Source organism: Bombina bombina, chromosome 3, assembly GCF_027579735.1.
Source record: "Bombina bombina isolate aBomBom1 chromosome 3, aBomBom1.pri, whole genome shotgun sequence".
Classification (NCBI taxonomy): Eukaryota; Metazoa; Chordata; class Amphibia; order Anura; family Bombinatoridae; genus Bombina; species Bombina bombina.
The window spans coordinates 564,373,742-564,388,944 of record NC_069501.1 but is presented as its reverse complement, the minus strand read 5'-3'; the positions used below and the strand labels follow the sequence as shown (position 1 = coordinate 564,388,944).

Below are 15,203 nucleotides of genomic sequence, written 5' to 3'. Positions count from 1 at the left end.
TTGTCACTAAGTAATATGAATATTAACATGAGTATTGCCCTGTTTTGTAAGCATGATCCCAGTCGCTGTTAAATCACTGCATCAGGCTTACCTCAAATACACAAGGCTCTGTCAGTATTTTCTAGAACTTATTCATCTCTCTAGAAATAAAAATACTGAACATACCTCAAAGCAGGTAATCTGCAGACCGTTCCCCCAACTGAAGTTTTCCCATATTCAGTAGTTATGTGTGAGAACAGCAATGGACCTTATAGTTACAAACCACTAAGATCATCAAACCTCCAGGCAGAATTCTTCTTTTAATTTCTGCCTGAGAGTAAAACAGTACAATGCCGGTACCGTTTAAAAATAAACTTTTGATTGAAGGTAAAACTACACTAAGTCACCACATATCTCTTGATACTTCCTTTCTTGTCGAGAGTTGCAAGAGAATGACTGGGGGTGGCAGTTAGGGGAGGAGCTATATAGACAGCTCTGCTGTGGGTGTCCTCTTGCAACTTCCTGTTGGGAAGGAGAATATCCCACAAGTAATGGATGAACCCGTGGACTGGATACACCTTACAAGACAAATACTTACCTTTTAATTCCGCAAAACCGGATCTCAGCCTCAGTTCCTCTGTACCGACGTCAGAAATGACAAAACCGGCTTCCTCCAATCATGGCTTGCGCCCCTGAGCGTCCAGCTCGTGATGCCCGGCTGTGATTGGAGGAAGCCAGTTTCGTCATTGCTGTGGTCTACAGCAGGAAGAAGAAGTAGGGGGATCGTCGCTCCGGCTTTGCAGGAGTAAAAGGTAAGTATTTCTTCAAATCCAGTGCAATGTTAATTTTCATCAATGAAAGTGCCCCTGTTTTTAAAAATATTTTTAAAAACCGGGCACTCATTGATGAAAATTGACCTTCACTTTAAGAACTGAAAAAAAGAATAAACTTGTTTGCAACGTTAAATTACATATTAATCATTTTTAACCATGTTATTAAAAATTAACTTGATATTTCTATAGCATTTTTAGTAAACAGCAGCAGTCATTTTATAAAATATGAAATTGAACACTTTAGGATTCTCCATCTGAATCTGTCCAACTCGCCAAAATAAATAAGAAAAATAATACAAAATGAGTTAAATCATACAACATTTTGCCACTTTGCACCATCTTGTATTTTATGCAGAAAATGAATAAGAAAAAAAAAATAGCCAACCATACAATATAATTGAATACACTGAAAACCGATTGCAGAGTTAGCGGACATATAATATTGACAATGTATGTAAAGCTCTCAACACACCCCAAATAAAAACCTCAAAAAAAAAAAAAACTGATAACATATATATTAATCCTCCATATAAGCTATTTTTACATTCACTAGCTTCTCTAAATGTATTAGTATACTCCAAATTAGACTTTTTTCGAGAAATGAGAAGGCTGTATGCTTCCAGATGACTAATTATTATTATTATTATGATTATTATTATTATTATTATGACTATTATTATTATTATAATGAACAAATGACTCCAACAGGGACATAAAATCCCTTATGTTAATCTCACACAAGTGGTTTTATTATGGGGTTTTCTTTAGAGCCACCATACCCCTCAAAATGGATCCAAATGCTGTGAGGTATTTACCACTGACACAATCACTTAAAAGAAGATGATATCTATAAGATGATGATATCTATGACCACTTATATGAAAGAGTATAGATGGTCTCTTTCAAAAAAAGGGGCCCAAAGTCACTTTGTATTGTTAATTTGTTCCATATCTTTATGGGTCTATATTTAATTTTTGCTGTTACCATGAAGGATCACCTGACATCCATCTAAACAATCCCCCCACCCCCCGCAAAGTTAAACAACACTATACGATACTTACTTCACCCATTGTCCTTCCCTCCAAAGCAAGCGCTTGAAAATCATGATTCAGTTCATCCATTGAACGCACCTACATTAAGAAGTGAAAGAAGATCATCAATCCAAAGAATTAATTAATCCCTCAAGTGTTCTTACGAACTTTATGTCCTTTAAATGGGAGCATACCAGGGCATATACATTACTTTGTATGACAAACCACTGGTTCTAGATGCAAGGATACACATAAGCTAGCTATAAAATTATAAAAGCATCAATAAATGCATCCTATCCCATTGGCTACTGTAGTGTATCAGACTATCCCAGTACTAGAACTATTAAAGACAAAAGTGCAAGAATGCTTAAGAGTATACATGCAAAACTAAAGCACAAGCGCAGAAAACTGGGGAGAGAAGACTCTGTAACCATAAATTGATATAAAATTTAATTTATAGTTATATAATAATCTAAATAAATTATGTTGATATTGCTCACCTGATGCTCTGCATGTATGTTATCCCCTGTTGGCCAACGATGCTTGTTATTGTTGTAGCCTCCTCCTCCACTACCACCACCCCCCAACTGCTCGCCATGTTGCCTCTGGAAAAAATAATCCACCATGGCATCATCCTGTGATCGTCCAGCAACACTCATTGAGTTGCCCAGAGGACTAACATGAGGTCCTGCAGCCAAGGCAGGATGGGCAGGAGGCTGCTGCTGGCCCACCGGTCCGGAGGTAAGGACCACGGGCATGTTGTGGTTAAGAGAGCCTTCTTGGTACTGTTTGAGGTGGGGGCTGAAGGAGTCCTGCCAAAGAACGGTTTTCCTCTTCAAGACACATGCAACGCTCATTCCACCAACACCTGCAAAGGACATAAATCAGAATTAAAAACATACTAAAATGACAAGGTATAATTGTGGAGCACATTAACCATACATTATTTAAAAGGATATTAAAGACATTTTTTCTTTTCATTTTTTTATTAAATAAAAGTTTGTTTTCATGCTCATTAGGAATGTGCATTCAAATCCTTTGTGAGAATCCGAATACAGAAGTTGGCAGGCGCTCATGCCAGTCAGATCAGATCGCCCCCACAGATCTAGATTTGCACAGATCTTAGTGTGGTAATCTTTCACTAGAATCAACACGGCTAAGAAATGAGTCGAGCAGCTAAAGCAAATACCTGATAAATGAATTTCTTTCATGGTGGTGAGAGTCCACGATCAATTATATTTGGAATTACTCTTCTCTACCACTAGGAGGAGGCAAAGATTTCCAAACACCAAGAGCGATATAAAATCCCTTCCACCTCACACATAGCTCTAATGTATAGTCAAGCAAAGTGAGGTAAAAAAAAAAAAGAAAAAAAAGAAAAAGAAATGAGCCATAAAAAAGGAGGGGAGATGTGTTTTTAAAAAAAAAAACAGAATTTATGCTTACCTGATAATTTACTTTCTCTTGCGGTATATCCTTACTTGTGGGATATTCTCATTCCCTACAGGAAGTGGCAAAGAGAACACACAGCAGAGCTGTCCATATAGCTCCCCCTCTGGCTCCGCCCCCCCAGTCATTCGACCGACAGTTAGGAGAAAAAGGAGAAACCATCGGGTGCAGTGGTGACTGTAGTTTAAACAATAAATTTGAACCTGACTTAATTGCCAGGGCGGGCCGTGGACTGGATACACCGCAAGAGAAAGTAATTTATCAGGTAAGCATAAATTCTGTTTTCTCTTGCAAGGTGTATCCAGTCCACGGATTTATCCTTACTTGTGGGATACCAATACCAAAGCTTTAGGACACGGATGAAGTGAGGGAACAAGACAGGTAACCTAAACAGAAGGCACCACTGCTTGCAATACCTCTCTCCCAAAAATAGCCTCCGAAGAAGCAAAAGTATCGAATTTGTAAAATTTGGCAAAAGTATGCAGGGAAGACCAAGTCGCTGCCTTACAAATCTGTTCAACAGAAGCCTCATTCTTGAAGGCCCAAGTGGAAGCCACAGCTCTGGTGGAATGAGCTGTAATTCGTTCAGGAGGCTGCTGCCCAGCAGTCTCATAAGTCAATCGGATGATGCTTTTCAACCAGAAAGAAAGAGAGGTAGCCGTCGCTTTTTGACCTCTCCTCTTACCAGAATAGACAACAAACAAAGATGATGTTTGTCTGAAAACCTTAGTTGCTTGTAAATAGAATTTCAAAGCACGAACCACATCAAGATTGTGCAAAAGCCGTTCCTTCTTAGAAGCTGGATTAGGACACAAGGAAGGAACAATGATTTCCTGGTTAATGTTCTTATTAGAAACCACTTTAGGAAGAAACCCAGGTTTTGTACGCAAAACTACCTAATCTGCATGGAACACCAGATAAGGTGAATTACACTGCAAAGCAGACAATTCTGAAACTCTTCGAGCAGAAGATATAGCTACCAAAAACAAAACTTTCCAAGATAATAACTTAATATCTATGGAATGTAAAGGTTCAAACGGAACCCCTTGAAGAACTGAAAGAACTAAATTTAGACTCCATGGAGGAGCCACAGGTTTATAGACAGGCTTGATTCTGACTAACGCCTGTACAAACGCTTGAACATCGGGTACTTCTGCCAGACGCTTGTGTAAAAGGATCGACAGAGCGGATATCTGCCCCTTTAAGGAACTAGCTGATAAACCTTTCTCCAATCCTTCTTGGAGAAAGGACAATATTCTTGGAATCCTAATTTTACTCCACGAGTAACCCTTGGATACACACCAACTAAGATATTTTCGCCATATCTTATGGTAAATTTTCCTGGTGACAGGTTTTCTAGCTTGGATCAGAGTATCTATGACTGATTCAGAGAACCCACGCTTGGATAGAATTAAGCGTTCAATCTCCAAGCAGTCAGCTGCAGAGAAACTAGATTTGGATGCTTGAATGGACCCTGTATTAGAAGATCCTGCCTCATTGGCAGTGTCCATGGCGGGACAGATGACATGTCCACTAGGTCTGCATACTAAGTCCTGCGTGGCCACGCAGGCGCTATCAGAATTACCGAGGCCCTCTCCTGTTTGATTCTGGCTACCAGCCGAGGGAGAAGGGGAAACGGTGGAAAGACATAGGCCAGATTGAAGGACCAAGGCGCTACTTGAGCATCTATCAATGCCGCCTTGGGATCCCTGGACCTGGAACCGTAAAGGGGAAGTTTGGTGTTCTGACGGGACACCATCAGATCCAACTCTGGAATGCCCCAAAACTGAGTCAGCTGAGCAAATACCTCCGGATGGAGTTCCCACTCCCCCGGGTGAAAAGTCTGACGACTTAGGAAATCCGCTTCCCAGTTGTCTACTCCTGGGATGTGAATAGCAGATAAGTGGCAAGAGTGATCCTCCGCCCACCTGATTATCTTGGTTACTTCCTTCATCGCTAAGGAACTCTTTGTTCCTCCCTGATGATTGATGTATGCTACAGTCGTGATGTTGTCCGACTGAAATCTGATGAACTTGGCCGTCGCTAGCTGAGGCCATGCCTGGAGCATATTGAATATCACTCTCAGTTCCAAAATGTTTATCGGGAGAAGAGACTCTTCCCGAGACCATAGGCCCTGAGCTTTCAGGGAGCCCCAGACCACGCCCCAGCCTAACAGACTGGCGTCGGTTGTTACTATGATCCACTCCGGTCTGCGGAAGCACATTCCCTGAGACAGGTGATCCTGAGACAACCACCAGAGAAGAGAATCTCTGGTTTCCTGGTCCAGTTGGATTTGAGGAGACAAATCTGCATAATCCCCATTCCACTGTTTGAGCATGCACAATTGTAGTGGTCTGAGATGAATTCGAGCAAAAGGGACTATGTCCATTGCTGCTACCATTAATCCGATTACCTCCATGCACTGAGCTACAGATGGCCGAAGAATGGAATGAAAAGCTCGGCAAGTGCTTAGAAGCTTTAACCTTCTGACCTCCGTCAGAAATATTTTCATTTCTACCGAGTCTATTAATGTTCCCAGGAAGGGAACCCTTGTGAGCGGGGACAGAGAACTCTTTTCGGTGTTCACCTTCTACCCGTGAGACCTTAGAAAGGCCAGAACCATATCCGTATGAGCCTTGGCTCTGAGAAAAGACGAAGCCTGTATTAAGATGTCGTCCAGATAGGGTGCTACTGCAATGCCCCGCGGTCTTAGTACCGCTAAAAGGGACCCTAGCACCTTTGTGAAAATTCTTGGAGCGGTGGCCAACCCGAAGGGAAGGGCCACGAACTGGTAATGCTTGTCCAGAAAAGCGAACCTTAGGAACTGATGGTGATCTTTGTGGATAGGAATGTGAAGGTACGCATCCTTTAGATCCACGGTAGTCATATATTGACCTTCCTGGATCATCGGTAAGATTGTCCGAATGGTCTCCATCTTGAAGGATGGAACTCTGAGGAATTTGTTTAGAATTTTTAGATCCAGGATTGGTCTGAAAGTTCCTTCCTTTTTGGGAACCACAAACAGGTTTGAGTAAAAACCCAGTCCTTGTTCTGTAATTGGGACTGGATATATCACTCCCATCTTGAGTAGATCGTCTACACAGCGTAAGAACGCCTCTTTCTTTGTCGTGTCTGTAGACAGACGAGAAATGTGGAACCTTCCCCTTGGAGGAGAGTCCTTGAATTCTAGAAGATATCCCTGAGCAACTATCTCTAATGCCCAGGGATCGGGAACATCTCTTGCCCAAGCCTGAGCAAAGAGAGAGAGAGTCTGCCCCCTACCAGCTACCCCTTCATGCTGTTTTAGTAGCAGCTGCAGGCTTCTTGGCCTGTTTACCCTTGTTCCAGCCCTGAAAAGGCTTCCAGGTTGCCTTGGGCTGTGGAGAGTTACCCTCTTGCTTTGCGGTCGCAAGGGTTGAAGTAGGACCGCTCCTGAAGTTGCGAAAGGAACGAAAATTAGCCTTGTTTTTAGCCTTAAAAGGTCTATCTTGCGGGAGGGCATGGCCCTTTCCCCCAGTGATATCCGAAATAATCTCTTTCAACTCGGGCCCGAAAAGGGTCTTCCCCTTGAAAGGAATATTCAGTAACTTTGTCTTAGACGACACATCGGCCGACCATGATTTAAGCCAAAGCGCTCTCCGCGCCATGATAGCAAAAACAGAATTTTTCGCCGCTAACTTAGCTAATTGCAAAGCGGCATCTGTGATAAAAGAATTAGCCAGCTTTAGAGCCTTAATTCTATCCATAATTTCGTCATATGAGGTCTCCGTCTGGAGCGACTCCTCCAGCGCCTCAAACCAGAAAGCCGCTGCAGTAGTTACAGGAATAATGCAGGCAATCGGCTGGAGAAGGAAACCTTGTTGAACGAATATTTTCTTTAGTAAACCTTCTAATTTTTTATCCATAGGATCTTTGAACGCACAACTGTCTTCAATTGGTATGGTTGTGCGCTTGGCTAGTGTTGAAACTGCCCTCTCTACCTTAGGGACCGTCTGCCATGCGTCCCGCCTGGGATCAATAATGGGGAACATTTTCTTAAAGATGGGGGGGGGGGGGGGGGGACAAAGGGTACACCTGGTCTCTCCCACTCCCTATCCACAATATCCGCCACCCTCTTCAGGATCGGAAACGCATCAGTGTATACAGGGACTTCTAGATATTTGTCCATTTTACACAATTTCTCTAGGACCACCATGGGGTCGCAATCATCTAGCGTAGCTAATACCTCCTTAAGCAGCACGCGGAGGTGTTCCAGCTTAAATTTAAATGCTAAAGAATCTGATTCTGCCCGCTGAGAAACCTTTCCAGTGTCAGAAAATCCTCCCTCGGACAGCATATCCCTCACCGACACTTTAGAGTCTTGTGAGGGTACAACAGATAAATCCTCCAAAGCTTCTGATTGCTCATACTCTGTTCTTAAAACAGAGCTATCACGCTTTTTAGGAAAAACTGGCAGTTTGGATAAAAATGCCGCAAGGGAATTATCCATGACTGCTGCTAATTGCTGCAATGTAATAGGGGCCAATGTGCTAGAGGTACTAGGCATCGCTTGCGCGGGCGTAACTGGTGTCGACACATGGGGAGAGGAAGGTGGGCTATCCTCATTACCTTCTGTTAAAGAATCATCTTGGGATACATTTATAAGTGAAACATTGTGATCTTTAAAATGCTTAGACACATTAGCACACTTAAAACACAAATGTAAAGGGGGTTCCACCATGGCTACTAAACACATAGAGCAACATCTATCTGTAGGCTCAGACATGTTAAACAGACTTAGACAGCACTCAAATACTGAAATATACAATTTGAGAAAAAACGGTACTGTGCCTTTAAATAATAAAAAGCGCACACTTTTTTATTAAATCTTAAAAAATGATCCAATCTTTCTGAAATTGTTACCACACTATTTTAATGCTTTGAAATGATTGCACAGTAAATTTCAAGTCAATTAACCCCTTAATGCCCGAACCGGAGCAACCTAAAGCTGACAACCGGTTAGCAAACTACAGCACCGTGCCACAGCAATCTGCTGTGGCCCTACCTTGCCCCTGGGGATTAATTTGATGAAAATAAGCCTCTATGAAGTCCTCTTAGTAGTCTTTGGACCCTCCACGTGAAGCTGCATGAAGCTGTCTGCAATATGAACTGCGCAACTGAGGCGCGAAATTTAGGCCCCCCTCCCTCTCCACTTCGGAGTTGTGGGGCCTTCAAAACCCTAAATAGGTGTCTAAAATTCTGCCATGTGGAATAAAACCCCATAAAACACTCCAAAAGTAATAAATACTTGTATAATGATTATATATTCACAAAAAAATAATCGATTGCCCCTTAACAGTGTCCACCAGTCTTTGAGCCCTGTTAATTAAGCCTTCCTTCCATACTGAGTCTCAGAATATGGCTTACCTTCCCCACATGGGGATTCTTGTCAGTCTTCTAGCATTACTAAGTCTTGACTAGAAAAAGATGACTGAACATACCTTGTAGCAGTTAAGCCTGCAAACTGTTCCCCCCAACTGAAGTTTTCTGGTACTCCCCAGTCCTGTGTGAGAACAGCAGTGGATTTTAGTTACAACATGCTAAAATCATTTTCCTCTCAGCAGAATTCTTCTTCACTTTCTGCTAGAGAGTAAATAGTACAAACCGGCACTATTTAAAAATAACAAACTTTTGATTGAAGATATAAAAACTACAAATCTAACACCACATTCACTTTACACTCCCGTGGAGATGCTACTTGTTAGAGCGGCAAAGAGAATGACTGGGGGGACGGAGCCAGAGGGGGAGCTATATGGACAGCTCTGCTGTGTGTTCTCTTTGTCACTTCCTGTAGTGAATGAGAATATCCCACAAGTAAGGATGAATCTGTGGACTGAATACACCTTGCAAGAGAAAAGACCCCCAAACCTCCCCCCCATTAGGGTGGGGTCTCGTGAACTCTCACCACCATAAAAGAAATTAATTTATCAGGTAAGCATAACTTATGTTTTCTTTCATACAGGTGGTGAGAGTCCATGACCCGTTACTCTTGGGAACTAAATACCCAAACTGTGGAGTCCAGGAGTAATAAAGAAAGGGATTTAAAAACATGTTTTTACTGAGAAATTACAATCCACAACTCCAATACTTTTAACGCAGTTAAAATAAAGCAAAAAGGCACAAAAAAACAAACAGACAACTGCCCGAAGAACCTTTCTACCAAAGGATGGTTTAGAAGAAGCAAAAACATCAAAATGGTAGAATTTAGTAAAAGTATGCTAAGAAGCTGCCTTGGAAATATGATTAACTGAAGTCGCATTCTTAAAAAGCAAAAAAGTGGCAACTGACCTAGCAGAATGAGCAGTAATTTGCTGCGGTGGAGGCTGACCTGTCTCCAAGTAAGCTCTGTGAATCAAAAGTTTTAACCAAGAGGCCAAATAAAAAGCAGAGGCCTTCTGACTCGTCCTAGGGCCAGAAAAAAGAACAAACACCTGTGTAGGTAGCCACCAATCAGCAAGCGCAACCCAGGTGTTGAACCAAAAATGGTCCGGCTCCTGTGCTTACATACCTGCTTTTTCAAAAAAAGATAGCAAGAGAACGACCATTATTTTTTTTTTTTTTTTTTTATTTTTTTTTTTAAACAGGAGTAAATAAGAAAGTTGCTTAAAAGTTCATGCTCTATCTGAATCATGAAAGAACAAAAAGTAAATTTATGCTTACCTGATAAATTGATTTCTTCTATGGTAAGACGAGCCAAAGATTCATCCTTTACTTGTGGGATATTATCCTCCTGCTAACAGGAAGTGGCAAAGAGCACCACAGCAGAGCTGTCTATATAGCTCCTCCCTTAGCTCCACCCCCCAGTCATTTGACCGAAGGTACAGGAAGAAAAAGGAGAAACTACAAGGTGCAGAGGTGACTGAAGTTTAAATCAAAAAAATATAATCTGTCTTAAAATGACAGGGCGGGCCGTGGACTCGTCTTACCATAGAAGAAATCAATTTATCAGGTAAGCATAAATTTACTTTTCTTCTATAAAGGTAAGACAAGTCCACTGATTCATCCTTTACTTGTGGGATACAATACCAAAGCTACAAGACACGGATGAACGGGAGAGACAAGACAAATGGCTAAACAGAAGGCACCACTGCTTGAAGAACTTTTCTCCCAAAAATAGCCTCCGAAGAAGCAAAGGTATCAAATTTGTAAAATTTGGAAAAGGTATGAAGCGAAGACCAAGTCGCAGCCTTACAAATCTGTTCAACAGAAGCATCCTTTTTAAAAGCCCATGTGGAAGCCACCGCTCTAGTAGAGTGAGCTGTAATTCTTTCAGGAGGCTGCTGTCCAGCAGTCTCGTATGCCAAACGGATGATGCTTTTCAGCCAAAAGGCAAGAGAGGTAGCCGTAGCTTTTTGACCTCTACGTTTTCCAGAATAGATAAACAAAGAAGATGTTTGACGGAAATCTTTGGTCGCTTGCAAGTAAAACTCTAAAGCACGAACCACGTCCAAGTTGTGCAATAGACGCTCCTTCTTAGAGGAAGGATTAGGACACAGAGAAGGAACAACAATTTCCTGATTGATATTCCTATTAGTAACAACCTTAGGAAGGAATCCAGGTTTGGTACGCAAAACCACCTTATCAGCATGGAAAACAAGATAAGGCGAGTCGCATTGCAATGCAGATAGTTCAGAAACTCTTCGAACCGAAGAGATAGCAACTAAAAACAGAACTTTCCAAGATAGAAGCTTAATATCTATGGAATGCATAGGTTCAAATGGAACCCCTTGAAGAACTTTAAGAACTAAATTCAAACTCCATGGCGGAGCAACAGGTTTAAACACAGGCTTGATTCTAACTAAAGCCTGACAGAACGACTGAACGTCTTGCACATCTGCCAGACTTTTGTGCAGTAGAATTAAATAAAGCAGATATCTGTCCCTTTGAGGAACTAGCTGATAGCCCCTTCTCCAATCCTTAGTGGAGAAAGGACAAAATCCTAGGAATCCTGATCTTACTCCATGAGTAGCCTTTGGATTCACACCAATAAAGATATTTACGCCATATCTTATGATAAATGTTCCTGGTGACAGGCTTTCGAGCCTGAATCAAGGTATCTATGACCGACTCAGAGAACCCCCGCTTGGATAAGATCAAGCGTTCAATCTCCAAGCAGTCAGTCGCAGAGAAACTAGATTTGGATGCTGGAACGGACCTTGAATCAGAAGGTCCTGTCTCAGTGTCAGAGTCCATGGTGGAAGAGATGACATGTTCACCAGGTCTGCATACCAAGTCCTGCGTGGCCACGCAGGTGCTATCAAAATCACCGAAGCTCTCTCCTGTTTGATTCTGGCAATCAAACGAGGAAGGAGAGGAAATGGTGGAAACACATAAGCCAGGTTGAACGACCAGGGTACTGCTAGAGCATCTATCAGTACTGCCTGAGGATCCCTTGACCTGGACCCGTAACGAGGAAGTTAGACATTCTGACGAGACGCCATCAGATCCAATTCTGGTGTGCCCCATTACTGAATCAATTGTGCAAACACCTCCGGATGGAGTTCCCACTACCCCGGATGAAAAGTCTGACGACTTAGAAAATCCGCTTCCCAGTTCTCCACTCCTGGGATATAGATTGCTGATAGATGGCAAGAGTGAGTCTCTGCCCATCGAATTATTTTGGTAACCTCTATCAACGCTAGAGAACTTTGTTCCCCCTGATGACTGATATATGCAACAGTCTTGATATTGTCCGACTGGAATCTTATGAATCTGGCCGACGCCAGCTGAGGCCACGCCTGAAGCGCGTTGAATATCGCTCTCAGTTCTAGAATATTTATTGGGAGGAGAGCCTCCTCCTGAGTCCACAAACCCTGTGCTTACAGGGAATTCCAGACAGCACCCCAGCCCAATAGGCTGGCGTCCGTCGTCACTATGACACACGCTGGAATGCGGAAACACATTCCCTTGGACAGATGATCCTGTGACAAACACCACAGAAGAGAGTCTCTGGTCTCTTGGTCCAGATTTATCTGAGGAGATAAATCTGCATAATCCCCATTCCACTGTTTGAGCATGCAAAGTTGCAGTGGTCTGAGATGCAAGTGAGCAAACGGAACTATGTCCATTGCCGCTACCATTAAGCCGATTACCTCCATACACTGAGCCACTGACGGCCGAGGAATGGAATGAAGAACTCGGCAGATGGATACAATTTTTGATTTCCTGACCTCCGTCTGAAAAATTTTCATGTCCACCGAATCTATCAGAGTTCCCAGGAATGGAACTCTTGTGAGAGGGATAAGTGAACTCTTTTACATTCACCTTCCACCCGTGAGATCTTAGAAAAGCCAACACGATGTCCATGTGAGACTTGGCAAGTTGGTAAGTTGACGCCTGGATTAAGATATCGTCCAGATAAGGTGCCACAGCTATGCCCCGCGGCCTTAGAACCGCCAGAAGGGACCCTAGCACCTTTTTGAAAATTCTGGGAGCCGTGGCCAACCCAAATGGAAGAGCCACAAACTGGTAATGCTTGTCCAGAAAGGCGAACCTGAGGAACTGGTGATCTTTGTGGATAGGAATGTGTAGATACGCATCTTTTAAGTCAGTGGTGGTCATATATTGACCCTCCTGGATCATCAGCAAAATATTCCAAATGGTCTTGAAGGATGGGACTCTGAGGAATTTGTTTAGGATCTTGAGATCCAAAATTGGTCTGAAGGTTCCCTTTTTTTGGGGAACCACAAACAGATTGGAGTAGAACCCTTGCCCCTGTTCTGTTTTAAAAACTGGGCAGATCACTCCAATGGTATATAGGTCTTCTATACAGCGTAAGAACGCCTCTCTTTTTGTCTGGTTTACAGACAATTGAGAAAGATGGAATCTCCCTCTTGGTGGAGAATCTTTGAAATCTAGAAGATACCCCTGGGTTACTATTTCTAAAGCCCAGGAGTCCTGAACGTCTCTTGCCCAAGCCTGAGCAAAGAAAGAAAGTCAGCCCCCTACTAGATCCGGTCCCGGATCGGGGGCTACCCCTTCATGCTGTCTTGGTGGCAGCAGCGGGCTTCTTGGCCTGTTTACCCTTGTTCCAAGTCTGGTTAGGTCTCCAGACTGACTTGGATTGAGCAAAATTCCCCTCTTGCTTTGCGGCAGGGGAAGAGGTAGAGGGACCACCTTTGAAGTTTCGAAAGGAACCAAAATTATTTTGTTTGGTCCTCATCTTATTCGTCTTCTCCTGAGGAAGGGCATGGCCTTTCCCTCCAGTGATGTCTGAAATGATCTCTTTCAGTTCAGTCCCGAATAGGGTCTTACACTTGAAAGGGATAGCTAAAAGCTTAGCTTTTGACGACACATCAGCAGACCAGGACTTAAGCCATAACGCTCTATGCGCTAAAATGGCAAAACCTGAATTCTTTGCCGCTAATTTAGCCAATTGAAAAGCGGCATCTGTAATGAAAGAATTAGCTAGCTTGAGAGCCCCAATTCTATCCAGAATATCATCTAATGGGGTCTCAACCTGAAGAGCCTCTTCCAGAGCCTCGAACCAAAAGGACGCTGCAGTAGTTACAGGAACAATGCACGCTATAGGTTGGAGAAGAAAACCTTGATGAACAAATATTTTCTTTAGGAGACACTCTAATAATTTATCCATAGGATCTTTGAAAGCACAACTGTCCTCAATAGGTATAGTTGTACGCTTAGCCAGGGTAGAAAACATAATTTATGCTTACCTGATAAATTTATTTCTCTTGTAGTGTATCCAGTCCACGGATCATCCATTACTTGTGGGATATTCTCCTTCCCAACAGGAAGTTGCAAGAGGATCACCCACAGCAGAGCTGCTATATAGCTCCTCCCCTCACTGCCATATCCAGTCATTCGACCGAAACAAGACGAGAAAGGAGAAACCATAGGGTGCAGTGGTGACTGTAGTTTAATTAAAATTTAGACCTGCCTTAAAAGGACAGGGCGGGCCGTGGACTGGATACACTACAAGAGAAATAAATTTATCAGGTAAGCATAAATTATGTTTTCTCTTGTTAAGTGTATCCAGTCCACGGATCATCCATTACTTGTGGGATACCAATACCAAAGCTAAAGTACACGGATGATGGGAGGGACAAGGCAGGAACTTAAACGGAAGGAACCACTGCCTGTAGAACCTTTCTCCCAAAAACAGCCTCCGAAGAAGCAAAAGTGTCAAATTTGTAAAATTTTGAAAAGGTGTGAAGCGAAGACCAAGTCGCAGCCATGCAAATCTGTTCAACAGAGGCCTCATTTTTAAAGGCCCATGTGGAAGCCACAGCTCTAGTAGAATGAGCTGTAATCCTTTCAGGGGGCTGCTGTCCAGCAGTCTCATAGGCTAAGCATATTATGCTCCGAAGCCAAAAGGAGAGAGAGGTTGCCGAAGCTTTTTGACCTCTCCTCTGTCCAGAGTAAACGACAAACAGGGCAGATGTTTGACGAAAATCTTTAGTAGCCTGTAAGTAAAACTTCAAGGCACGGACTACATCCAGATTATGCAAAAGAAGTTCCTTCTTTGAAGAAGGATTAGGACACAATGATGGAACAACAATCTCTTGATTGATATTCCTGTTAGAAACCACCTTAGGTAAAAACCCAGGTTTGGTACGCAGAACTACCTTGTCTGAATGAAAGATCAAATAAGGAGAATCACAATGTAAGGCAGATAACTCAGAGATTCTTCGAGCCGAGGAAATAGCCATCAAAAACAGAACTTTCCAAGATAAAAGTTTAATATCAATGGAATGAAGGGGTTCAAACGGAACTCCCTGAAGAACTTTAAGAACCAAGTTTAAGCTCCACGGGGGAGAAACAGTTTTAAACACAGGCTTAATCCTAACCAAAGCCTGACAAAATGCCTGGACGTCTGGAACTTCTGCCAGACGCTTGTGCAAAAGAATAGACA

At 42.7% G+C, this 15,203-nt stretch overlaps 1 protein-coding gene across 8 annotated transcripts in view; it reads right to left on the bottom strand.

Moving 5' to 3' along the window:
* PUM1 (pumilio RNA binding family member 1) overlaps positions 1 to 15,203 on the bottom strand; it is a 604,766-nt gene that overhangs the window by 498,626 nt on the left and 90,937 nt on the right. For all 8 annotated transcript variants that reach the window (XM_053707107.1, XM_053707108.1, XM_053707106.1 and 5 more), the window contains exons 2-3: positions 2,344 to 2,711; positions 1,874 to 1,942 (exon numbers count right to left, since the gene is read on the bottom strand). In XM_053707107.1, the coding sequence (XP_053563082.1) occupies positions 1,874 to 1,942; positions 2,344 to 2,700 (426 nt within the window). In that variant the 5' untranslated portion in view covers positions 2,701 to 2,711. The remainder of the gene's footprint in view (positions 1 to 1,873; positions 1,943 to 2,343; positions 2,712 to 15,203) is intronic.